Here is a 26457-nt window from a genome sequence, read left to right on the forward strand (position 1 = left end):
ATCGCCTAAATGAACACAAAATTTCCAAAAATTATCTCCACAACTACTGCGAATTGGAAACTCTGGTTTTCACCATTATAACTAACGCATTCATACGAGTAAAATGAAATGTCGATGATCGAAATCCATTCAGTATTTCAAATGTTTGGTTTTAGGTGTATTGTTTACTATTTCTCATAAATAGCAGTATAAAAAACATCAAAATGTGCTCAGTTTTTGGATAATTTCTCCATGAATATTCATCCCATTGACTTCAAACAAAGGTTAAAATAACGTACACAAAATCCCAGATAAAATTATGAAAAATTATGGAAAAATTGTTAGGGAAAATTTTGGGAAAATCTGGGAAAACATGGGAAAATTTTTAGGAAAGTTTAAAATATATGGTTTGTGATATATCGTTGGAAAGCTGGGGATTTTTAGAGTTAGGAAATGTAATTAGTTTTTAAATAACCTCATTAATTCCAAGGTAAACTTTCAATTGCATTTTCATATTTACGTTTTTCATCAAATGTGCTGAGAGTTTTTTTCTCAACTTTTTGAAGGAACATATCATGATTAACAGATCTTATTAAATAATTATCACAAGTCTTTTGGTATTCTTTTCCAAATAAACAATTATAATACTCTTCAAATTTAATATTTTTTGCTTGTGCTCTAGTAATTCCTTTTAATTTATTAGTTGATTTGTTATTACATTTGAATGCATATGCTTTACTTCTCAAAGCTATAAATTCATCTATCCAAATACTTTCAGGTGTTTCAATTTTAAATTTACCAAGTACTTTTTTATTTTTGTTGCTAAATAATTCATTATTGGGATTCAAATTGCTAAAATCAAATAAGTCTTCTAGATTTTTCAAATCACTTATAATATCATCAGTCCTAATACTTAATACCATACTATCACAGTCGGTATAGTGATTTTGAATATTTTCTAAACCAAAATATGGTTGTAGTTTTTCATAATAAGTTTCATACATTAACAATTTACTCAAATCTAGAACTGCAAATCCTAAATAAATAGGTTTATCCATCAGAACTTCTGTTTGTTTGAAAGTGAAAGAACTATACTCTTCATAAGTCTTATGAATGCCATTGAATGATAATTTAGATTGCCATTTCAAATTTTTTTCATTTTCATTATTCTTTAGAAATTCAACTCTGATTCTATTCCTAACATTTTCCATAGTTTTGCCATAAAATGCATTATTCAATAAATTATAGAAGTCTTTTTCAAAATCATCATTAGTGTTATTTCGTTTTTGGGTATTATAATCAATATATTTTTCCAACCAGCAGGACTACTTAAATGATATAACTTCGTGAACTTTCGTAATTTCCATACCATGTTTCACATAAAATTTGAGCAATCGGTAGTGTACAAGATATTTTTGCTTATCAGTCCAATCACAAATTAGTTTCTTACATTTAACATAACTTTCAGGTTTATTGAGATCCATATAATCTGTAAAATTATCAATAGGTGAAAATTTATTCTCTGGACAAAATGGGAAGTTCTTTGTTTTATCTTTAATTTCATCTGGGTATTTCAAATCAACTTCTACAAAATAACCAATTTCAGAATCATCAGGAGTTGAAAGTATAGTTTCAATATCAATAGAATCAAATTTTAAATCTTTATAAGGTAATGATTGAGACATTGCATATCCATATAAATTATTAGCATCAATATAAAATATTTTCTTGTAATCATCAGATTTCACATATCTATCACCCATAACACTACTTATTCCACCTCTAATATTGTTTTCAAGCAATAATATCATATCTTTATCCTGTAAGGTATCTAATTTAATACTAGTATATTTCAATCCACATTGCCAAGTATAACCAGGTAAACTCACACTATATAATGGATTAATACCAAATTCTTTTACAGATACTTTGACAAAATTTTCAAAAACATCTGCTAACAAAATTACATCAGTTTTCAAATATAGTTCAGTCAATTCTTTTCCATTTTTGACTCCAAACACATCGATTATTTTATTTGTGCGTTCAATTTCTTCTGTATGGGGATAAATATTTGTAAGGATACTATAGTAGTCCTTTTTATCTAAGCTATCAAATGGAACTTCATAATCTTCAAATGATTTGAAATATTCATATGGATATGCTAATTTTTTGTTAAGGAGATCTATATCTTCAGGAAATTCTTTTTTGAGTAATACTAAGTCATTTTCTTGTAGAGACTTTACTAATGAGTCAAGTGATGATTGTAAAAATCTATAACTATCTATAAATCTAATACAACCAAAATTAACTGAAATATATTCTTCATTTGTTTTTGGGATTACTTTTAATTTCTGTGATTTAGATTTACACAATAAAGTTTTAAAAAACAAATGGCAATCATATTTACTAAAATTATGAAACATTACTGGAATAAAATTGCTTTGTTGTTTCTTAACATTGATGTTACAACTTTCATGAGCAGCACCTCGATATTTACCTGTCAAATGACGATGATCTCCAACTTTAGCTGATTCAAAAGGTAATTCACAAAACCAGCATTTATCACTTTTTTCAAAATTATATTCATCTTCAGGAAGCATATTCAGTTCAACATTAGTATTTTTAAAATAGAAATTCATTTTATTTTCTAATTTAATAATTTCATCTACAAACCAATCTACATTATTAGGACCAAAATTTGACACATAACCACTTTGTAATACTGAGGGTAAATTGCTTACAATATAGTAACCATTACAAACTAGATTCTGTTTATATATATTAGTAGTGTGAAGCCCCACATTCGACTCTACAGGTGAGTTATTACACTCAAAATCTGCATATATCCTAAAATATAGAGGTATTTTTTGATAATGCTTTTTCCAATTTAATTGTTTATCGAGTGGGAGTTTAATTGCAGTGAAATCTTGTTGTTCGCACCTATCTTTATGTTTCATCAACACATGCTCATGTTCAAAGCAACTCAAACATCTTCTACAAATAAATTTAGATTTAGAGTTACCTATAAATGTGTGCAATTTCTTAATTAGAACATAGTGATTTTTATAAATTAATAAGTCAATTGTGGTTTCATGTTCATTTTTTGAAAGCTCAATAGGTACTAATTTATGTTTGCCTTCCAAGTTAAATTTTAATTCGAAAATATTAATTGAGAGATTGTTAGCTGTTTCAAATCTCTTAACATCTGAAGTTTTGAATCCATTTGTAAAATCGAATCCATCAATATTTAATTCATTGAAATATTCTACATAACTAGAAGTTCTCTCAGGATGTCCATTCTTACAGGGGTGTAAGTGAGCTAGTATGCTCCATAAAAAGCAAAGTTTATCTTTATTCTGTATATTTAATAATGCTTGAGTTTTCAAAGGTAATTTTACATATGAAGACCCATTTAATTCATTAGTTTTATAAAAATAGATAGTCATTGAAACTAATTTGTCGAATACCCAACCAGATTCTTTCATTTGTTTATTTTCGATTTGTGATTCAACTTGAGAATTGATAGTTAAGTTATCCAAATCACTTAAAGTTAGTACGTGATTTAATTTCAAACTAATGTACATTTCAGTTTTATTTTCAATGTAACCAAATTCATTCATTTTCTCAAATAGAGCTGAAAATACAACTTGATATTTAAATTTATATTGTCCTATCAATCTTGCATAGATTAATGCCATTTCTTTAAAAATATTATTGATTTCTCTATTTTCAATTCTTAGATCATATTTGCTTCGAACTGTAATTTTACTATTGAGATGGTTTATGTTATGAGAATCTAGTTCGATTTTGTAGGCTAAATTTAATCTTTGAGAAAAATAATAAGGATTAATCATTTTCTGAGCTAACTGAGAATCAATTTCACTAGGCTTTTGTATAGTTAATAATTTTTTCATTGATAGTTCTTTCAAAGTTGGTACTTTTTTTCTAACAACAGTTTTAGGCTTCACTTCACTCTCTTTAAAGAAATTAGAAGGAATTATTCTTTGATTATCTTCATGCATTTTACTCCGTAAGTGTTTTGCATACGAAGCTCTTTGAACTTCAACATTACAGATATCACATTTTCGCGTCTCCATTTATTAGGAAATAATTTATTCAAATAACTTTTTCAAAATAAAATATTTAATAGTTTTGAATCTTTGAATAAGTATACTTGGTAGCCGAATTTATCTACATAATCAAAATCAAAATTAGTATTATTTACAAGCTCCACACTCTCACCCGACTCACCAAAAAACAAATTTATTTGAGTAATATATTAGCGAACTATTACTGTAGAATTGAAAATAGTACATTTATCATTCAAAATTTCATCGTCAGATTCATCACTACTATCTGATTCATCACTACTTGAATCATCAATAAAATCAAAATCAGAATCATGTATAGATTCATCACTGCTTAATTCACTATCACTATATATTGTTTCGGAGTCACTTGGTAAGCTCATTTATACTATCAAAAACTTCTAAAGTTATTATTATGTTTTTGTCTTTATTCATTATAGTGTAAATTAAATCAAAATAATTAATGTTATCATAATACTTATCTGATTGTAACCATTTAACGAGCCTTAATGCCTCATATCCATAGACCCACACACTCTTTGCATCTAAAACCACACTAGAGCCTAAATTATCAAGCATATTACAATATTTTTCAAATAAAGTATCATTAAAATTTAATTTCGATTTCTTCAGTAATAATAAAATTGCTGCAATTAAATTTGGATCACAAAGTGTATATATCTGCATAACATCCATACAAATAACTGATATTTTCAACTCTGCATACTTGAATCGATTACTAAAATTAGCTAATCTTTTTCTCTGAATCTTTGTTAGTTTTCGTTTTGGTTTTATTGCTTTAGCGTTACAAATTAAACATCTATATTCATATGGAAATTCGATAAAAAATCTTCGGTTGCAGCTTACACACATAGTAGCATATTTCATAATTATAGCATCTTCGCTTAGGACGTCTTCGGTAAGTTTTTTTGATTCTGTGTTTGCGAGTCGAGTAGTTTAAGCGTCCCATCGTCTAATTCTACTACTGATTGTGTTTTTGTTATTTTAGTATTGAATATAACTTCATATCTCGTTTTCAAAGATTTTGGCATTTTTGTTTCAAACATAGTTTTACCATCATGAATTATATATTTTTCGTTTTCAAGTTCTTTATAAAATTTTGCGTTGATGTATTTCATTTATTATAAATAATTTTATTCAAATTATTTTTCTAGGTTTAGATTTGACATAACTTGATCATTTTCATCTAGTGTTAATTTTGACTTCTTCAATATCGATTGATTATATCTTTCAGGCAAAAAATCAATATGGTAACTTGGTATTGTCTCATGAATTACTTCTGTTATCATATATAGCTTGTTACTCCAATTTGTAGTATCACCTTTGGAGAAAGTTTTATCAATATCAGCTGTTCTAACTAAGTCTCCTAATTTAAATTTCGGTTTTTGTTTTTTCCGCTTATCTTGCAAGTTATTTAATACTTTCTTTTGATTAGTAACTTTAGAAGCTTGAATTGGTGTCAATTTTGTTGAACTGTGAACTGTGTTATTATATTTTTTGATTATTGAGTCAATAATATCAATCCAGTTAGCATCACCATTTTCAAATACTGGTTTCTTCAAAAGATTCCTTATAGTTCTGTTAAATCTCTCTGCAAAAACTGCTCCTTTCGATGTATATCTAGAATATCTTTTAATGTTTTGAGATTTTAAGTTTCGAAGATTTTGTTAGCGAATTCTTTTCCATCATCAGTTTCAATTAAGTTTGGTTTTCTTTTTGAGTTTGTTATTATTTGTTCAAATGCTTCTTTAATCGTGGTTGCATATCTATTTTTCAGTGGAATTGTCCATCCATACTTTGAAAAGTTGTCAACACAAACCAAAACATAGCGATAACCTCTATTATTTTTCACATTATAATCGATAAGATCAAGAAGATCTAAACTCCAAGTATCATCTATACTTTTAACAATAGTTTTATTTGTAGGATAAATCTTTTTTGCTGGTTTATCATAAATTTCATCAATGAATATTTTGGTTGGGTCCTTCTTCATTTAATTTTCACAAAAGTTAGTGTCGAGGCATAACTCCCAAACGGACTCCTGAACCACTATAATTATCTGTTAATGTCAAAATTTTACCACCTGAAATTGATTTCAAGATTTGTGCAGTTGCTTGACCAGCTTTTGGGTTCTTCGATTTTGCTGCGACAGCCATACCAATAACAGGTGCAGCAGCGTTAACAGCAGGTTTCAAAAATTTGTTCCATGCAGTCTTGCTACCCTTAAATACTTTTTTCATAAAACTTTTTAAACTACCACCTTCTAATTCAAATTGTCTAGGAGTAAATGTTATCTGTTTTTGACATTTGCAATTTTGATTTGGACACATATCGTGAAGTTTTAGAATTGTTCCATTTGTGTTTAAATCAGTCCAAGCTGAACCTGATAAGCTACTAAAATGATTATTTCTACATTTTCCACATTTCTGAAAGTTTTCACCACGAGTCATTTAAATAGCTAAAATCATTTCGTTAGAATTTTCGATTTATTTCTGTTGCAGATTGAACATTTTCCTCTTATGACTACTATAAGTTTATTAGTTTTTGGATTAACTTTTTCAGTTTTTATTTCGTTAATAGTGTTTGAATAATGACGACCCCCTACGCAATATGTCTCACTCATTTAATAGTTGAGAAATATGCATAATCATAAACTCTATTTGCTTGAATAACTAAATCGTGTTCGTGATAATTATTACTTTTAATTCTGTTATCTTTTGCTAGTAAGGGTTGAATGTTAGAATAATGTGATGCTTCTTTTAGTTGTTCGTAATCTTTTAAATCGAATGAAGATAGTGGTCTGACATGGTCTAATTCAATATTGTTCCATTTCATTTCATCACTCATTAAGAACTCAATATAGTTTTTAAATTCTGAATATGAAATTCCTAAAAGCGCTTCTGTTGTGTCATTTTTTGATGCTACGAAGTCTGTTTCTGAGATTATGTGCTAACCTGAAGTTCATATCATTCGCATATTTATCTTTTTGATATTGATTATGATATTCAGGATTATTTTGTCTCCATTTTTTCTGACAATCTCGACAGTTATACTGTGTACCATCAATAGAATTGGCTCTTTTGTTAAATTCATTAATAGATTTTACAACATTACATTTTGTGCACTGTTTTTCAATCATCTTTTATATAATAATTTAAATTTCAAACAATTTCGTCATATAGTGGTAATTCGGGCGCAGATGGCTCTGACTTATCAATAGGTTTTAAGCTAATATCTATAGTTTTCTTGAATAATGACTTCCTAATCGATATGGTTATTTCATTTTTGCTAAAAAACTACTCAATTTCTGTAGTTGTTCGTTGCTGATAACATTCTCAACCATATCACCAATAATATCTTCAACACTAACGTTAGTCTCACTCATAATTTTCTTCTGATTTTTCAAGTAAAATTCATATATTTTCTTTAGTTCTAATCCTTCTTTCTCATCAATAACTTTATCAGCCATCGATTTCTTCAATACTTTTTCATAATCAACTCTTATTTTATTAACAAAAGTTCTTAATCTGATATAGCGTTCTTTTAATTTAGAAATATATTCGTTAATAGCTGTAACTGCGATCGAAATTAATAGACCACTAGTAGCTATTACTGGAACACCCGCGATCGCACCTACACCTGTTGCTGTTAGTGTTATTCCAGAGCTAACACCCAAAATTCCACTGATTATTCCTGCTACAATTGAAACACCTTTCTTTGTGTTTAGGGCTTTGTATTTTTTCTTGAATTTCTCTTCATCATCAATTAACTTCTTAATCACCCCTTCATAATTAATTTTTAGGTAATTATATTGTAAATCTCGGATATCGTTTTTTGATCTAACTGAGATGAGATCTGCTTCAATATCTTTGTTTAAGTCTTTATAGGTATTAGTCATTTAATAGTTTAAAATCTAGACTATTTTCTATATGTTTTATAAATTTGTCATAATCTAATTCTCCAGTGTTAACTTTATTAGCATATTTGAAAACATTATTAGTTAGCAAATATTTCATTACTAGTTGTAATATCCTCTTATCATTCGATATAATATTTGTTTGAACAATATTGTTATTTTCATCAAGAGATAATTTTGTTAGATTTGGATCGAATTTAAATTCAATAACAGTATCATTTTCATTTGCATTTAAAACTCCGTTTTTAACCAAATGATAATCAATCATTTTACCATTTCTGAAAATTACATAGTAGTTATCCATTTATCTGAGCAAATTACAAGTCTAGTTCAACCCAAATTGCAAAAACATCGACAGTGTTACTAGAATGGAAACTTAATACGTCGCCGTTTGATAATTCAATAGGATTTTGAAATATAGTTATAAATCTATCTTCATTTGAAGGTTTGGTAAAACTTGTTACGCTTGATCCATTAATTATAATATTTTGAGTCATAGTAGTACTAAATGAACCACTTAAACCTGCACGAATTATTCTTCCACTAGATAGCATAATAGTTTTTAATTTAATTTCAACAACTCTTTTGCGATCATCTACATATTGTTTAGTTGCAACATCTTGTGGGTCAACAGGATTTTTTACATTGGTTATTCTTGTGTCGTTGAAATTGTTGATTGTACCAATTTCTTTAATATATAAAGCAGCAACATCTACTTCATCATTTACAGCGAGATTAGCGCTTTCTCCTCTTAATCGCAAGAAAAAATTGAACTGTGTTGTATTATTAACAACTTCTTCACTTTCAGCAAACGACCAAGATTCCTTCAATATTGAATTTTTTTCAGATTGCATACCCCCTTCTTTCCAAATTCCTAACCCAACTGTCTTACCAATACTGCTATTAACACCACGTATAATAAATGTCATCTTATAAGTTTTATTTTGTATTAGTTCTGGTAGATTAGCTTTTGGAATATGCATTGTATAACTATTACCACCTGTGCACTTATATCGTTCGTATTTTTCACCTAAGAATGATAAATCATTAACAGTGTAACTTGTTGTATTATTACCACCATTGAAGGGAAATTCATTATATTTTAACCTGTAAAATTTATCAAAAATGTGTGGTGATGCAAAGATTTTCTCTAATTGATATTTTAATACGTATGGATGTGTTGAGATAGCTGCTTTTACATTATCATCAATATAACTTTTAGTAACAGCATCCTTATCATCAACTGGATAACCAATATTTATAATTCTGTTATTATTGAAATTGTTATTTTTGTTATTTCTAACAATTGTTGAATCACTATCAATATAACTTTTAGTAACAGCATCCTTATCATCAACTGGATATCCAATATTTATAATTCTGTTATTATTGAAATTGTTATTTTTATTATTTCTAACAATTGTTGAATCACTATCAATATAACTTTTAGTAACAGCATCATTTGCATTTACTGGATTTCCAATATTTATAATTCTGTTATTATTGAAATTGTTAACTTGATTGTTTCTAACAATTGTTGAATCACTATCAATATATGCTTTATTGACAGCATCATTTGCATTTACTGGATTTCCAATATCCGTAATTTTGTTGTTATTGAAACTATTTTCTTTGTTATTATATACTATATTATTATGGCTATCTATGTAATTCTTATTTGCAGCATCATTAGTATTAACTGGGTTTCCAATATTACTAATTATATTATTATTGAAATTGTTATTTTTGTTATTTCTAACAATTGTGTTATCATTATCGATATAGTTTTTCGTAGCAGCATCATTAGTGTTAACTGGGTTTGCAATATTTGTTAATCTGTTGTTGTTAAAGTTGTTTATTTTGTTATTATAAACAATATTACTATGTGAGTCTATATACCGCTTAGTAACTAGATCATATTCACCTGTTGGATCATCACTATTTATAACTTTATGTTGAAATTTTAAATCTATATTTTCATTTATTTGATCTGAAGTGTTTAATGCTTCAATATATAATGCAGCAATTTCTATTGTCTCACCCACTGAAAAAGAAGCCAAATCAATAAACACATTGAAGTCATTAGGGTTAGTATGTGTTGCTGTTAATTCAATAAGCTCGAAATCATAACTCAACACATGTTCTGAAAATTGATTTGAGAATCCAAATTTAATATTTTTCAGTGATTGTGATCTAATTAAAAATCGTAGTGTGTATTGAGAGCCAATATTCACATTAAGATCAGAAATATGAATTTGTGCTACTTTTGCATTTGGTCCTGTAACTGTGAAAATAGTATATGGTATTCCAAGAAAACTGTGATCTGGAGAAATCTCACTACTAGCGTTAGTTCTACCAGTTGAATAAACTTCATAAAAATTATTATATACAAATTTACTTCCAAATGTGTGTTCCAAATCTTTACGCAGTATATCTGGATGTTCATTTATTGATCTCCTAGTTCTGTTTAACTTAGAATCAACATATTCAGTGGTTGCAAAAGCAACATCTTGTCCAGTTAAGTCATTTACAAGATGAATATAATCGTTTTGAAAATTTTCATAATACGGAATTCGTAGTAGTGATCTTTCATCAATTTTTTCATCCATGTGTTGTTTTGTTGGTAGGGTTACTATTTCCGGAGTAAAATCATGATTAGCAATATCAATTGAATCTATTGTATCATTTGTTTTATTATAATTTTCAATTGAGATATCGTCTTTGACATAAATTGTAGTAGCTAATTCAACTACCTTATCTGACTCTATATTCTTTAGAGATACATAATCATTTGTTAGTGGTTCATATATTGGAATTCTTAGTAATGTACTTTCATTAATATTTTTATCAACATATGCTTTGTTAGCAGCTTCAAAATCATTTGTGGGATCTACTAAATTTGTAATTTTAAATTTCTGTTTCATATCAATATCTTCTTCCATATCAGATTCAATATAATTAGTTCTCAAATATAGTTTTTGTACAAAAAGTGTTGTATCTAGATTTGTTTGACCAGTCGAAGATGTACTACCAAACACATTCATAGGCATTATTTAACTAAAGAAAATATTCAATACAGCATCTTCATAGTTTACATTATTTTCCAGTAAGTAGAGAAAATATAGACAGTAGGTACCACACATTTTACTATAGATGTCTTGAATGATGTAGTTGTGATATATTATTGGTTTTGGTAACTGCTTTATCAACCATTGATCTGGTGGGCCTCCGAATGAATCAAAATAGCTACTACCTTCAAAAGCCACCCAGTGAGTTCCACCTTGTGACCCATTATCAATATTACAAATACCTTTTGTTGAATTAATTATTGAGTCTCTTGGATAGATTTCTACACCACTTATTTTAATTTTCTACAGTTTCTCTAATAATTCTGAAGTTTTCATTGTTTGATTTTTTAGCCCATAGGATTTCATAAACCGTTCTAGTGTTAGAATCATTATTTATACTAGAATAACTTATGATAGATATTTGCATCATCTATGACATCTATAGCAGGGTTTACTCAATATGTACTGATTTAGTGTTAATATCATTTATATAGTTATATAATATTAGCACTCACAATTTTATTTCCATCCGAAATCATCACTAATTCTCTATGTCTAATTAAAACCATAAACAGTCTCGCATTTGCAGGATCTGCTCTATACTCTTCGAATAGTTGTCTTTTTTGGATTAATGTGGTCGACTTGATGTCTTAAATCAATAACTTGAAATGGATATTTAGTTTTCACATCTGGATAGCTTATAAAGGGTTTCAATAGTGGTTCTCCAACATATTCTTTGAAAAATGATTCAATATCTCTATATTGATCTAAATAGTTATTAACTCCATATTCAGTATCAACAGCATCTTTGGGATATCTAATACCATCGATTTCAACATAGTATTTTCTAACGTTTAGGTTGTCGAAAATAGCATTGTTTTGAGTTTTCCCACCTCCTGCTCTAGCAATTGTTTGATGAGCTGCAATTAAATATTTAGGACTGTTTATATTTTGTGCTGAACCTATATCAACTTGGTGTTCTAAATCAGTATTACCTATATTTCTTAAACTTGTCCAAGAATCAAATGATATTTTGAAATTATCTTTTATAGAATTATTGAACATAGCTTGAGTTGCTGCATCTGGAATTAAAGTTGGAACAAACAAATGTAGACTATTTATGGTTACATCAATATCATCTGCAATAGTTGTGTAGAGTATATTTTGTAAGTCAGGTGTTTTTAAAGTTAGTTGGAATCCTAAACCTTTTGTAATTTTTTTGAATGTTTTACAGAAACCAAAAATGTGTTCTAGTGGTAACTGGCCAACTATTTTACCTTTATTAGCTGCAACTGTATGATTATCGATCAGTATTTGTTTTAACGATGAATTATTTATACCTGCTTGAGTTTCGTTAATATTATCAAAATATGACATCAAATCTCCATCTTTTTTAGTTAGAACTCTCATTATTGTTGAAATCGGTCCTACATATTTATTTTGTTCTATCTCTGAACCGCCTGTAAACGAAAGAGTAGCTTCTTTAATACAATAAGCAAATGCATTGTTAACTAATCTAATCACAGAAGCGTCTGTAAAAGGGGCATTATCGTGTCTCCTAACTGTTATATCATACTGAAGATAACTATTTCCAACTTGATGATAGTTATTATTTTCACCCCAAATGAATTCAACATTTTGATTAGAATCGTTAAGGTTTGCTCTATGTTGGTGATATATTTTTGTGTAGTCTCTTTTAACTATTGATGTGTCGATAGTTGTTTCGTCAATTAGTTGAAAATCTTCGATGCTCATTTACTTTCTGAAAATCGATTAGTGAATTTTAAGAAATCCTGAACCAGAGAGTAATTTTTCCTTGAATTCTTCTAATTTATCTTTGTTATATATGATTTTAGGTTTTTCTTTAACACTTTTTATTTTTGAAGTATTTAAGTTGGGTCTTTTTATTAAAGTTTTTGGCATTTACTTAACAAAAATTAATATTGCTTATATTAATGAAATTGAGTTTTCATTAAATTTAAAAAACAATAATGATAAAAATAACTAACTGATTGTATTGAAAAATTATTAAATTTAAAAACAAAATTGATGTTTTATAATTCCTTAATTGATAATCTAAAAGTAACAGATTGGCCATTAAAAGAAACAAGGTTTCCATTTTCGCTTCGTAATTTAAAATTGATTGCAGATATAGAATCTTTGCTTTCCATCATAAACCACATTATTCCACCTCTAAATTTTTCAATATATTTATAACCTGGATTCACATCCATAGTAAAATTATGAATTACACGAGTTCTTTTTCCATTAATAATCATACCTTGAGCAATGTCACATTCAACAAAAATATTATCAAAAGATATTATATCAACAGGATGATCAGATAAATTATAGTTTCCATTAACTACCCTTGCATCGAATCCTAAAATATTTCTAATTGTTCCAGCATAGGTAAAATCTATTTCCCATCCATCTTCAATTTCAATTATAGATCCCTGTGTTGTGAAATTTGGTTTAATTTTAAATGGAAATGTTTCACCATCAGAGTCGCCGTTTAAAACCATTAATCGTTTGATTTCTAAATCTATTGCTTCCAACTCATAGGCACCGTTTGGAATAACAATATCAACAATCATTTTTTCTGGAGTAACATAATAAAATTTGTTGTTTGCATCTGTAATATTGAAAATACCATTGTAACCAGTTAGAAATGTAATTGCTATTTTGAATTGTTTGTTATTAGTTTGAAGTGGTTCGTTTAAAATAAACTCATAAGTTGATTCGTCCATCACAATTAGCATATGCTCTTCAATTTTTGCTCTAGTATTGAAAGCTATTTGATCTAGTGTTTTATTGGATAATTCCATTTATATATTCATAATCAATATTGTTATTTGAACTTATCAATAGCATTTCGATATTGTTGTTCTGTCTCAATTTCACCTCTTTTTAATAAAGCATCAAGCAATTGTGAAGCTTCTATTAAAGTGTCAGTGTGACCTGCTAATTTTAATCCTAATAGAACTTGTAATCTAGTCCATATCTCATCGGTATCTGATGGCACTACTATTGTCTTTGTTCCATTGCCTTCTAAATCTGATTCTAAAGATTCATATTCATCTGATTCCCCACTTGCTATAGCTGCTACTGGAAATTTTAAAATATTTTGAACTCGTGATTTAAGTTGGTTTTTTATATATTTTTGTCTTGTAGATGAATTATCTTCATTTGGATTATAATTTATATCATTCAGAATTTCACTGAAGGTGAGAATATCATCATCACTCATTTTATTAAAATTATAACTTGTTTCAGTTAGAGCTTTTTGAATTGATGGTGTTATTTCATATATATTTTCTCCGATTTTCACGTTATTTCCACCCATAGGGTCCACATTAACGCCATTGAACATATATCGTCCTCCTTTTTTCTGATCTAATTTAAATTCGTTTCTGGCATTGACCATTTTACCTACTGTTGCGAATAGTTCACGACTCACTGTTACACCAGGTGGAGATTCTAACATAAAATTGTTCACAACGTTTGATGATTCTAATTCTTTTGTTGCCTCAACTACTTTGTCAATTTTTTTAGTTATGGGTTCGAATGTTTCTGATAATTTTTGATCATATGTTTGTTTGAATATCCTCTTCTTAATTTTTCTTGCTTTTTCATTTTTCTGTTGTTCAGCTAATTTTTCTAGTGAGAGTAAGTCTTCTTCAGTTACATGTGAATATACACTCATTTATCAAGTCAAAATGGGTCAGATTTAGGAACAAAAATAGAATCTAAACCTAATTTATATTTTCCTACTTCTTTATCTTTCGACATATCAATTGTCAATGGTTGAAATTTAGTTTGCCAACAGATATTGCATAAGAGTTTAAATTCATCAATAATCATATCCATACTAGCTTTATCTTGAAATAGATTTTGAACATCTAATATTATTTGGTTTGAATAAATGAAAAACATTACTGTTAGCTCTTATTGTTCTTTTTGGTAGTTCATAATAATCTTGACTAATAATGAAAACAGAAATATTATTATGTCGTGATCTTTTAAATAATACTTGTACTCGTTCATCTTTCATTTCATTTTCATTGAGGTCGTCTAAAATAATAACAGTTGATTCACTTTGGTAATCTTGTGGATATTTTAACTCATCAATATTTTCATGAACAAATATTTCAATGTTAGAGAGTTCATCACTAAGACAATCTTCAATAGTTTTTTTGTTTTTTAATATTTTAGAAATTGATATTGGTGGTATCTTTTGTTCGAAACATTCTATCAATTTTGTATATGTTTCTTGATGTATTGATGGTGAATAGATATATATTTCATTATAATCATTATTTCAGTTATTAATTTTGTTAGTAAACAGGTTTTTCCACAGCCTGATGGACCTGATATTACTACTCGTACAGGTGATTTTGGATAAAGAGTCCGATGCATCTTTTACTTTAAAAAAATATAATTAATAAAATAATGTTATTTAAATATGAATGAAGAACAATCACAAATTTGTTCTAAATGTAACCTTGTGAAAAATTTTGATGAATTATATTTTCGAAAAGATGTCAACAAATATATAAAGAATTGTAAAGTTTGTACTTTAGAAAATAGCTCGAGATACTATTTCAATAACAAAGATAAAATAAAAGATAATAGAAAACAATACCAAAAGAAAAATAAAGAAAAAATTGATATTTATAATAAAGATTATTACTTAAAAAACAGAGATAATCTGAAAGACTATCAAAAAAATTACAGAGAGAATAATAAAGAAAAAGTGAATGAGTGTAAAAAAAATTATTATTTCAACAATAAAGATAAAGTGATTGAATATCATCGAAAAAGACGTCAATCCAATACAAATGTTAGATTAATAAGTAATATGAGAAATCGAATTAATAAAGCTCTCAAAAATAAGTCAAAAGGATTTAAGGCAAAAGAAATTTTAGGAATTGATTTAGAAACTTACAAATTTTGGATTGAGTATCAAATGAGTGCAGAAATGAATTGGACTAATATTCATATCGATCATGTAAAACCAATTTCATCATTCGATGTTAGTAACGAGAATGAATTATTAGAAGCATTTAACTGGAAAAATACTCAACCACTATTAAAAGAAGAGAACCTTAGAAAAAGTAATAAATTTAACGAATTAGAATATCACCTTCAATTTGTTAAAGCAGAGATATTTCTTGAATTACATCAGAATTTATTTAATTATAAATGATGATTCAAACTGATAATGAATTTTATAATTTTAGATTAGCAATGTATCTAATATCTATGTTGTTAGTGGTGATATCGATTTCAAATTTAATCGCTATAATTTTATTCCCAACTATATTTAATTCAAATAATTGTTTATATATAAATGGTACCGAAGTGTCCTATCAATAGTATTGGGATTAGAAATCCTGTTATGTGTAGTGATGGTTATATGTATGAAGAGAAATGCTTAGTTGAGTGGATTAATTCGAATTGTACTTCACCTATAAATCGAGAATTTATTGATTTTGTTAATGTGTTTGAAATATCTGAAAAGTGTTTGAATGAATATTGTGACGAATTAGAAGATCCATATGAGAGAATTAATTTTACATATTCAAAAGAAGAAACAATAATTAAATATTATTTAAATATGCTTGAGAACGATGATGAAGTAGATACAATTTTTGATAAAGATTTAATATTAAAGCTAATTGATAGAAATTGTGCATGGTTCGAATTTGCAAGTGAAGAATTGAAAGATGACAAAGAAGTTGTGATGAAGGCGATTGAACATAGTGGAATGCTTATAGAATATGCTAGTAGCAGACTACAACAAGATGAGAGAGTCATTCTAGCAGCTGTGAAAACTGCTCCCAGTATTATATTATCTAATAAAATTTTGATAAATCATTTAATCTATGAAACTGCGTGTTATTATAATAATGTAAATTTTAGAGATGACTTTCTTTTAAAAAATAAATTAAATTCTGACTCTATTTGCAATATGATTGAAGAATTAAATAATATGAAAAAGTTATTTGAATAATTTGTTTCTTAATAAATGAAAGACTATTTGCCTCTTGTTAATTCTGAAGATACTTTTTGGAATGTCCCTTCTGAATCGGATTGTATAGAGAGGATTAAAAGACATAATAAAATATCTAAACGAATACTTATTACTAGCACTATTATTTTCCCAATTCTCGTTCCTACTATAATTATACCTAATTTTTTAGTAGTAAATTTACACATATTTCATATATCTCGTTTAGTTTTTAGAATAAGTAAAAAATATCTGAATATTATGAAAGAAACAGATGATCCTCATCATATTTATAATTGCTATGTGAAAGAACTTTATACAGAATCTGAAAGAAATGAATTAGGATTAAATATTACAGAACTTTTAAAAATTTAAGGTTGTAAACTTATAAGTATATGAACATATTTAATCAAATATTTTTTACAGTATGCGTAGCTGGCCCGCCGGCGAGGCAAGTAGTGTGTGTTTCTCCATTTGACTTCATGAGATGAGGACGGTGAGGTTGGAAAGATGGTGTGGGGAATTGATGAGTGAGTTATAGCGCGAGAGTGAGTGCGAAGCACGAACGGTGAGTCACTATGTGGCGAGCGAGCGCTAGAGCTAACGAGAGAATTCTCACTCCAGCTTTACGGCCGATGCGTCCTTGCGTCGTGGAGTCAAATGGAGAAACACACACTACTCTGATCAGCTGGATTCTCTGACGTCCGGCCACACCACCACCAACACCACACATTAACTGAAGGTGGAACACCGCACAACAGAGCAGGACAAATCCTGAACTACTATAAAAAAATTGTCACTGACTTAACAAAAAACTAGACCTAGAACAGACAATGAATGGATTGCGAAAACCATTTAGAAAAAATCCGATAGAAAAAAAGTGAAAAACATTAAAAATCAATGTCAGAATGCCGCAAGTCAAACAACAACTTGCGAGAGAACAAATTTTTCTCAAACACCGTGCTCTCACTCTGCCTAAAAATTATAGTAACAATTTTACGCTGCAAAAAAACTTCACTTCTTCGCATCACTTCCTGTTATAGGTGACCAAAATCTTCACTCGATTCGACTTCAAAAATCATGAAAGAGTGTTAACAGATTTTAAATCAATTATAGCCGGAAAAAATCAGGAATCAACTCGAAGTATCATAATGACTAACCTCACTGACATGGTGCACCTCCTAATTCATTACACAACATTAATGAACAATAACAGGAAAATTGACGAAAAAATTAATTAACAAAAACTGATAACGCATCTGATAAAACTTTACATGTTGCGATTATAAATTAACTATGGCAGTTCCTTCCGATACGGTGAATTTTCATTCTGTTGAGATCTTGTTGAGGAAAACCAACAAAAATTGTTCACATAGAGAAAACCGAGGAAACGGATAAGAAATGTAGGACAAAGTAAAAAAATATTCTCTACAAAATTCTCGAACAAAAACTTTAAAACCTACTTCTCAAAAAAATTGTTGAGAAAAACGAATTACTTCTGCGCAAAAATTCACGCACCCACTACCTGGTAGTAATATATGATACCAAGAAAAAAAACGGAAAATTTAGCAACATGTAATTAATTACTGTGAAGAGCACCTTCTAGCTTTCAAGTGTCACCTCACAGCAGCAACACCCACAGAGCCAGTCCCAATTAAAAACCGATCAAGAAAGGCAACAGCGGAAGGCATGAAATCAGAAGACAGGTAGAAAAAAACATTGACAAATGTTGGCCGAAAATTGCTCAAATTTACTCAATTTTCGTTAATAAACATACCCGGCAGATTGCCGGAAAATAGCCGCCGTTGATTCCAATAAGCATGATTGGGATTGAAATAACAGAAGATATTGAAAAAAGATTTTTGTACAAAAAAAACATTTTTTTAAGTCCGATTTATTTTGATGGCATTTCGTGGTTGAACATACTTCTGTTTTAGAGAGAGGCTACAGGGGCTACCATCAATAACAATAAGCATTAGAGATGGTAAATAAGACTTATAGGAACGACGTTCAAATAGCGGGCATCTAAAATTGGGCTTTATGGGTTTATCCCGTTTCTATTTCTGACTTCAATTTTTTATACCGACTCTGTTCATTTTGAATTGCTTTGCTGAGCAACTGATGTTCAAAATCACTTTTAGCAGAATGAGAGAAGAGAGAAACTAGCCTAGAGAAGTCAAAAAGATTTCACGCAAAATGTTGAAAAGGCGGCAAAATGAGGTAAAGCGAAACATTTTTTTATTCGACGAAGTAAAAAAAAAAAATAGGAGCGCTATAATAGCCGGCTGAGAAGATGAGGGCGGCTATTAAAAATAACTCAAAAAGTATTATCAAACAAATTGAGAGAAAAAATACTAGAACAACTGATTTCAACCACAAAAATTTCCAAACTATCAAATTGCAGAAAAATACAAAACTACTGAAAGCTCAAAACAAAACAAATGGTAAAAATAGCTAAAAGACACTCAGGGCTTAATATTTGCTTCAGATGATCAAAAATGCTTTCAGGCACACTTTTAGCAAAATAGATTCTTCAGGTAACCATATTTGACTGAAAAAGTTGGAGTTAAAACTATAAAACTGCTTTGCAAAAGCAGCACGTGATCAAAAAATTTTGCTCGCTGAGTGAAAACTTTTTCACGCCTACTTTTCTCTCTCTCTCACACACACACACATACACACAAAAAAACTCTCTCGCTCTCTCAAATAAGCGACATCAACAGAAAGCACTCTTTTTTTCATCAATTTGATCTAAATACTCTTTCACGTATATCACTTCCTGTTTCAAATACGCCCCGACAAAAATACCCATCGAAAAATTTCAATCCTGAAGGCCTTGAGGCAAGGCTTCAGACACGCAAGTGCACAGCATAAAATGCCGAAAGTCTGCAGTGCCAGAAGTTGCTATAAACATAGCCAGACGTTGACATTCGATGACTTTCATTATAAAACGTGCAAATTGCGTGCTTCAAGCAAAGTTACGTTGCTCCATCAGAAGTTCTAAATGACTTCAAGCAGAGTCACCTAACCTATACTTCATTAAACATAACCAACTAACGTCGGGAGAAATGCTCTCAAACGATCAGTTGGCTTCGTCAGTAGCTAGGCACGATTTAGTGAGGCTAGCTTTAGCTTAATTGAAGGTGCGCGCAGCGGGAGCTGATGGGGGTGGAGGCAACAGCGGGGGGGGGGGGGGACAACGGTGAGAGTGGGGTCTTTGGCTGCACGGGGCCCTTACCGCCTGAACGATGTGCAGGGGCAGGGCTTCGGTGGGGGGTCAACTTCTAAGAACAGCCCTTCACACCATAAGTTTAAGTCCCCAAAACAGTTTCTGTGAATCGCATATTTGGAGACTAGTGAGCTGAAAGGCTCTAAGAAAACTCAATGCCCGCTGGGCGCTACCTGTTTATCCCGTTTTTGAGGACGAAAAGTCAAAAGCGTCAGATGAAAAATCAGTCAAGCAAAAACTCGCATAAAAAAGACCGACAGGACTAATATAATTGCTACAAAATTCGTTTGAGAGCAATTAATAATTAACAGGTGTTGAGCGATACACATGTTGCACTCAAACTTACAAATAATAGATTCCAAAGCAACTGTATAGCTGCAGAACCTTTCACTCGTATCCAGATCCTCTTTGGTCAAATAGTTGCAGTGCTCCATCATGTCAAATGTCCAGAATGATTTGAGATAGTCCCGGATATGATGAATGTCCAGAACATCAGTTGAGATGCCAGATCTGTTCTCCACATACTTTGCCCACTTTGCGTAACCTTCTATGAACTTAGCTTGGGCTGGGGGCGAGTGTGAGAATAGCTGCGCCTGTTTGAGAATGGGATGTCTAAAACGTATGTAGATGTGTTTGCGGAGTTAGGAATCGGAGCTGAACGGCCGCAGAGCCGAATGAGAAATTTAAGCGCAGCGCCGAGCGCTTAAATTTGACTGGCCAAACAATCTGATTGTATTAAAATAAAGTACACCAAAAAAGAAATGGCAACCACGGATAGTTCTTTAAACTATTTTGTCATTATTGTCTCCAAAAATTTCCTTTAAAGTACTGAGATTAAGATCAACCAATCAAGTCACGGGCTCTAAATCTAATTTTATCGCATTCAGCTCTATTCCCGTCCTCGATGATTTGCGGGTATAAATATATCTGCTGAATTAAAGACAACGCGTCCTATTTAAATGATTTATTTTTATTGCGTTGATTTGACTTGTAGGAGGTTTTCGAATCATAGATAAAACACCATTTGCTTCATTCAAAATTGCAATTAACCCATATTAGCATAAATATCAGGACCAGATTCCAAAATACCCACAGTTTGCATACTGTTTCCTAAATTTCCAAATTTCAGAAACGTCACCTATCATGAACCTTCATAAATAATCTTATTGGTCGAAATTTGGAGTATGGACGTATAAATATAACCCAAGCACCTTGTAAATGATCATTATTTCTCAACGCTTGGCTGGAAACAATTAGGTTGGAACAAAAAAAGTTTTTATCATACCCACGGCTCCGCATATATCTGTTCAAAAGAACACCGATAACCTCTAACTTGAACAAAATAACCTATTAAGATGAAGCATAAACATAACTGACTAACGTCGGGCAAATTGCTCTCAAACGACAGCCGAGCGGTTAGCTTTGTCAGTAGCAATAATTTTCCGAAAAATTTAAATTTTATCAAAAAAATGCTGAGCTGGAGTCATTGAAATATTGATAACCATTACCTTAACTCTAGAAACTATGCAATAACTTATTATCAAACCATGGAGGAGGTCCCTAGGACCCTGGTGTCGGAAAAAAAATTAAGATTCAAAAAACTTAAAATTGCAAATATTTTTTTAAAAAAATGCTAAATTCGTGATATTAAAATCTTGAAAAACATTCCATTACATCTAAAAACTATGCCGAAATCTATTATCAAACCCTAGATGGGGTTATGTGGCTCTTGAGGCTGGAGAAACCTAGAAAATGACAAAAAATTTCAAAAAACTTGAAAATTGCAAATTTTCTAAAAAAAAAATTGTTAAAATTTGTGATAATAAAAAGTTAATAACTAATCCACGGCCAAAAAAAACTTTTCAGTAAAATATTATTAAACTCTAACGGAGTTTTTCTGATCCCTGAGGCTGAATAACCCTGAATGACAATAAATGTCAAAAATTGAAAAAAGTTTTGTCAAAAAATGCTAAATTTTGTGATATTAAAAAGTTGAAAACTATTAAATGGCAAACAAAATTTTTTCGATGGAGGGGGCTGCTGTGGGGGCAAGAGTGGTGGGGGCAACAGCGCGTTGCGAGGGGGGGGGGGGGGGGGGCAAAGTTGGGGGTGTCTTCAACCTCCAAGAACCGCCCTTCACAACATAAGTATAAGTCTCTGAAACAAAGCTGAAAGGCTCTAAGAACACTTAATGCCCACTGGGCGCTACCTGTTTTCCCCGTTTTTGAGTACGAAAAGTCAAATGTGTCAAACGAAAAATCGGTCAAGCGAAAAATTGCATTAAAAAAGACCGACAGGTTTAATATAATAGGTACAAACTTTGTTTGAGAGCAATTAATAAAAATCATTTCAGAAAGTTAGCATGCCAAAAACAAAGCTCATACTCAACAGCCTGAGTTATTTTCAACCCATTACTATCTCCTCCAAATCTAGTTTGTAACGAAAACCTAACTGGTTATGAAAAACTACTTCGTTACTTTCATTACTAATTCGAAAATTACATTCTAATAAAAAATAGTAGTTAGAAGACTCACTTATTAAATGGCAGATAAAAGTAAGTGTTAGCCGCATCTCTCTCAATATTAATCTTGACTCTAGGGCAAGTATCAATTTGACAAGAACCAATCAATCCGTTCAACAAACTCTGCAAAGACTCAACAGTTCGTTCGAAAGGTGTCGCAACTGTGTAGATAGAATTGTCTAGATCCAGACTACTCGAACACTGTTCCTTTAAAAAGTTTCCATATCTAGATCCCATTTGTTGGCCAACGTTGAAAAGTTGCTCAGCTCCTAAGTCGGTGAGAACTGCGTTTGTGTTGATACTGAAAAACAAGAACCAATTATTTTGATGAAACAAATACATAGCTACACAACGAAAAAGCTAAGTTGAATTTACCTTGACAGAACTAAGGTAAACTCATGTTAATGTTCGAATAAGGTAAACGTAATTTTAATTTTTCACTAGATTTTAAACTAGATTGAGTTAATTTTAAACTAGCCTTAATTTTACTCTAAATTACCAAGAACAGTTTTCGATATCCAATCAATGCCAAATTTTCTTTTGATAATAAAGATAGCTAAATTAGATCAACATCCACTTATTTTGAATTATTATTATTATTTATTCTTATTATCTGAAAATAGAAAAAAAAACAAAAAATCGAAGCCAAAATACCGCATGTAAACACCAAAACCACTAACGAAAGCGAATTTCTGTTCATACACCGTTTTCTCTACTTGAAAATTTAAATTAAAAAAATCTGCTCCGCAAAACCACTGTTTTTCGCTCAACTTGCTGTTTCGGCGTGGCCAAAATCATCGCTTCAATTTGACTTCAAAATTCATTAAAATGTGTGAAAAGATATTAAAACATAGCCAGAAAATTTCCGATACGACTCGAAGATGTCTTCGCCAAAAAGCAGTCTGCCAAATTAGTGGTTTCTGATGGCGGTAAGCATCGAAGAAAAGAAGAGTAGTAACTCAATTAAAGAGTTAACCAAAATGTAATTTAAATAAAAATAATACAAAAAACTTAATAAAATTCTCAAATTGTACCAATACATATACAAAGAGAAAACAATAATTCAAGCAATAAAGACATCTCCATTGCTAACACAAAATCTGACAAGCCAAACTAAGCAAAAAATTACACTTCGTTTTGAACTAATGCGAAAAAACAGTAAATGGTTGACTAAATTCGAAAAAATGAACCAAAAGAACCTGTATTTATTGTGTCATAGAAACTGCCCACGAGCAATAAGCTTAAATTCAGCAACAAGTACAATCAATAACACAGCGGGCCAAAAATCGCTAGAAAAGCCTTAAAACCAAAGAAATCGTCTAAAAATTTAAAATTAGCGCAAAACCCCCTTTAATTAACAGAAACCTTCGAAACTCTATCAAAACAGCCTGCAAATTATAACTTCAGCCATTTAGAAATAGAAATTTAAAAAAAAAATAAAAAACAACTTGAAAAGCCGCACGTTAACAAAAAAAATAGCTTAGCAAAATTTTTTCAAACCTACATTTCTCCCTGTTTCAAAAGAAGGCTTGAACAAAACAACAACAAAACAAAACAACCTGAACTTCCGGTTTCCTAAACTTGCTCGCTCACTTATCAAAAAAAACAGAAAATCGTAAAGCCTCTTCGACTCTTGAAAAAACAAGAGAAGGCCAATAATAGCCTCAGCTATCGCTTTGCGGATACTTACAAAAAATATTTCATTTCATGCATTCAAAGATTGAACTTTGGTTAAACATGGCCAGAAGACTCCCGGAAACGACTCGCAGCATAAAACTGACTATCATAACTAACATAATAAAACTTCTAATTGATAATGCCAATCAATTTAAAACAATAACAGGCGAAAAAACAATGGAAATAAAACTGCCCACAAAAACTGAAAAAGAAACTGATAAGTTCATCACGAATTGCAGCTACAAAACAACTACTGGCAAAAACCCTTTCAACACAGTTCTAGTTCAATAACCGAATGCCAATTGATAGAAGATGCCACAAAATAGTTCATACAGAGAAAACCGGGGAAAGGAAAAAGAAGAGAAGGACAGTGTCGAAACAAAAAATTCGACAGAACAATTGAACCAAATCATCCTCAAATTGTTGAAATGCAATTTCTGCTCAATCATTCGGCTGCTCAATCAAGTTTTATTAAATCTTCTGTTCAGGCACTTAGCCTCCCAACACATGGCAAAATCTTTTTAACAAAAATGTGAACGAAAAAAAAAAGGATTTTGTTTTAATTATTTCAGTGAAAATTACCCGCTCGGACCTTCAATGGCACCTTTTAGGATTAAAACCTATAGAAAAGATCCAAAAAAAAGATTGAACAAGAAAAACTATAGCGAGAAGCTTAATATGAGCAAAAATATTCAAAAGACCTAAAAAGCAGACAAAAATCGTCCAAAATTTTCTTATCAATTATCTTCAAAAAACAACTCAAAATGTAAAAATTATATCGCATAGCCAACCCAAAACTACTAAAACAGCTAGTTTGAACCACAGGACTCTCCAAATGCTTCATAAACTTGAATACAGAAAAGCTAAAAAAGCGTACAACATGGCAAAATGGTAAAATCAGCTCAAAAGTGAATCCAAAACACCACTTTTTGATTCAGATGCTCAAAACAGCATTTAAACACACTATTACTAGTTTGCGTGAAAATACAAACCTATTTGATTGAAAAAATTGAAGTTTAAACTAAAAAATTGCTGGAAAAATGCCGCACGTAATCAAAATAGTTGGATCAGCATTTTGACCTAAACACTTTTTTTCACGCATTTCAGTTCCTGTTTCAAATACACTCCAACAAAATAACCGATCAAAAAAGACGCTCCAACAATACTCCTCTTCGAGTCGTAATAAAAACAGAAAACCATAAAGCCTCTTCAAGTCTTCAAAAAGACAGCGCTCCAATACAATTCAACTTCTTGGAATTGTAAAAAATACAGAGCCCCAATACAATTCAAATTCTTTGAATTGTAAAAACAAACTAAGAGAAGGCCAATAATAGCCCCAGCTATCCCTGTGCGGCTATTAATATTAACCTGCTAAGTAAAATATTAACCTGTTGTCAAACTGCAGACCAAGATCATGCGTAATCTCAACATCAACATTCTTGTACAGAAACGCGTCTTTCTTCCCAAAGCAGTCCCCTTTGAAATGTTTGAAAAAGGTTTCATCAAACAATTGCTTCCTAGCGCCCTGCGCTTTCAAATTCAGCAGGGGAGTCCTGTGACCATGTCGGAATACAGCCACGACTCGCTTCAATTTGTAATTGGACGAAAAGTCTTCAGGTAAGCATGAGAAGTCGCTACATAATTCTGCTTGATTGTACTCGGCAAAATTGACCGATTCTTTAGGGACGAAGCTGTCGTTTTTAATCGTATCGCCACAATTCACCATTGTCAATTCAAGGTCAAAAACAAAGCAAAACTATCAAAGAACCTGAAAGTACGAAGAGGTGATTTCTTATCTTTAATTAAGAGTCTGATTACACAGGTCTTAGCTGTAATTTATGTCATGCTTGTTCTGAGAATATATAAAAAATGATGGACAGTACTGTTTCTGATGATCAAACAAACAGACAAGTTAGCCTAGCCAACTAACAATCCCACAAGACAA

The 26457-nt window shown here is 30.4% G+C and overlaps 1 protein-coding gene across 2 annotated transcripts in view; it reads right to left on the reverse strand.

Moving 5' to 3' along the window:
• LOC142345979 (lysophosphatidic acid phosphatase type 6-like) overlaps positions 1 to 26312 on the reverse strand; it is a 28120-nt gene extending 1808 nt beyond the window's left edge. Inside the window, exons 1-3 of one of the 2 annotated variants that reach the window (XM_075398452.1) lie at positions 25901 to 26312; positions 22849 to 23136; positions 20661 to 20926 (exon numbers count right to left, since the gene is read on the reverse strand). In XM_075398452.1, coding sequence (XP_075254567.1) covers positions 20661 to 20926; positions 22849 to 23136; positions 25901 to 26238 — 892 coding nt within the window. In that variant the 5' untranslated portion in view covers positions 26239 to 26312. The remainder of the gene's footprint in view (positions 1 to 20660; positions 20927 to 22848; positions 23137 to 25900) is intronic. The other variant, XM_075398454.1, reaches the window with a different exon arrangement.
• Positions 26313 to 26457: the final 145 nt, after the last annotated feature.

Source organism: Convolutriloba macropyga, chromosome 9 (genome assembly GCF_964194025.1).
Source record: "Convolutriloba macropyga chromosome 9, txConMacr16.3, whole genome shotgun sequence".
Lineage (NCBI taxonomy): Eukaryota > Metazoa > Xenacoelomorpha > Acoela > Convolutidae > Convolutriloba > Convolutriloba macropyga.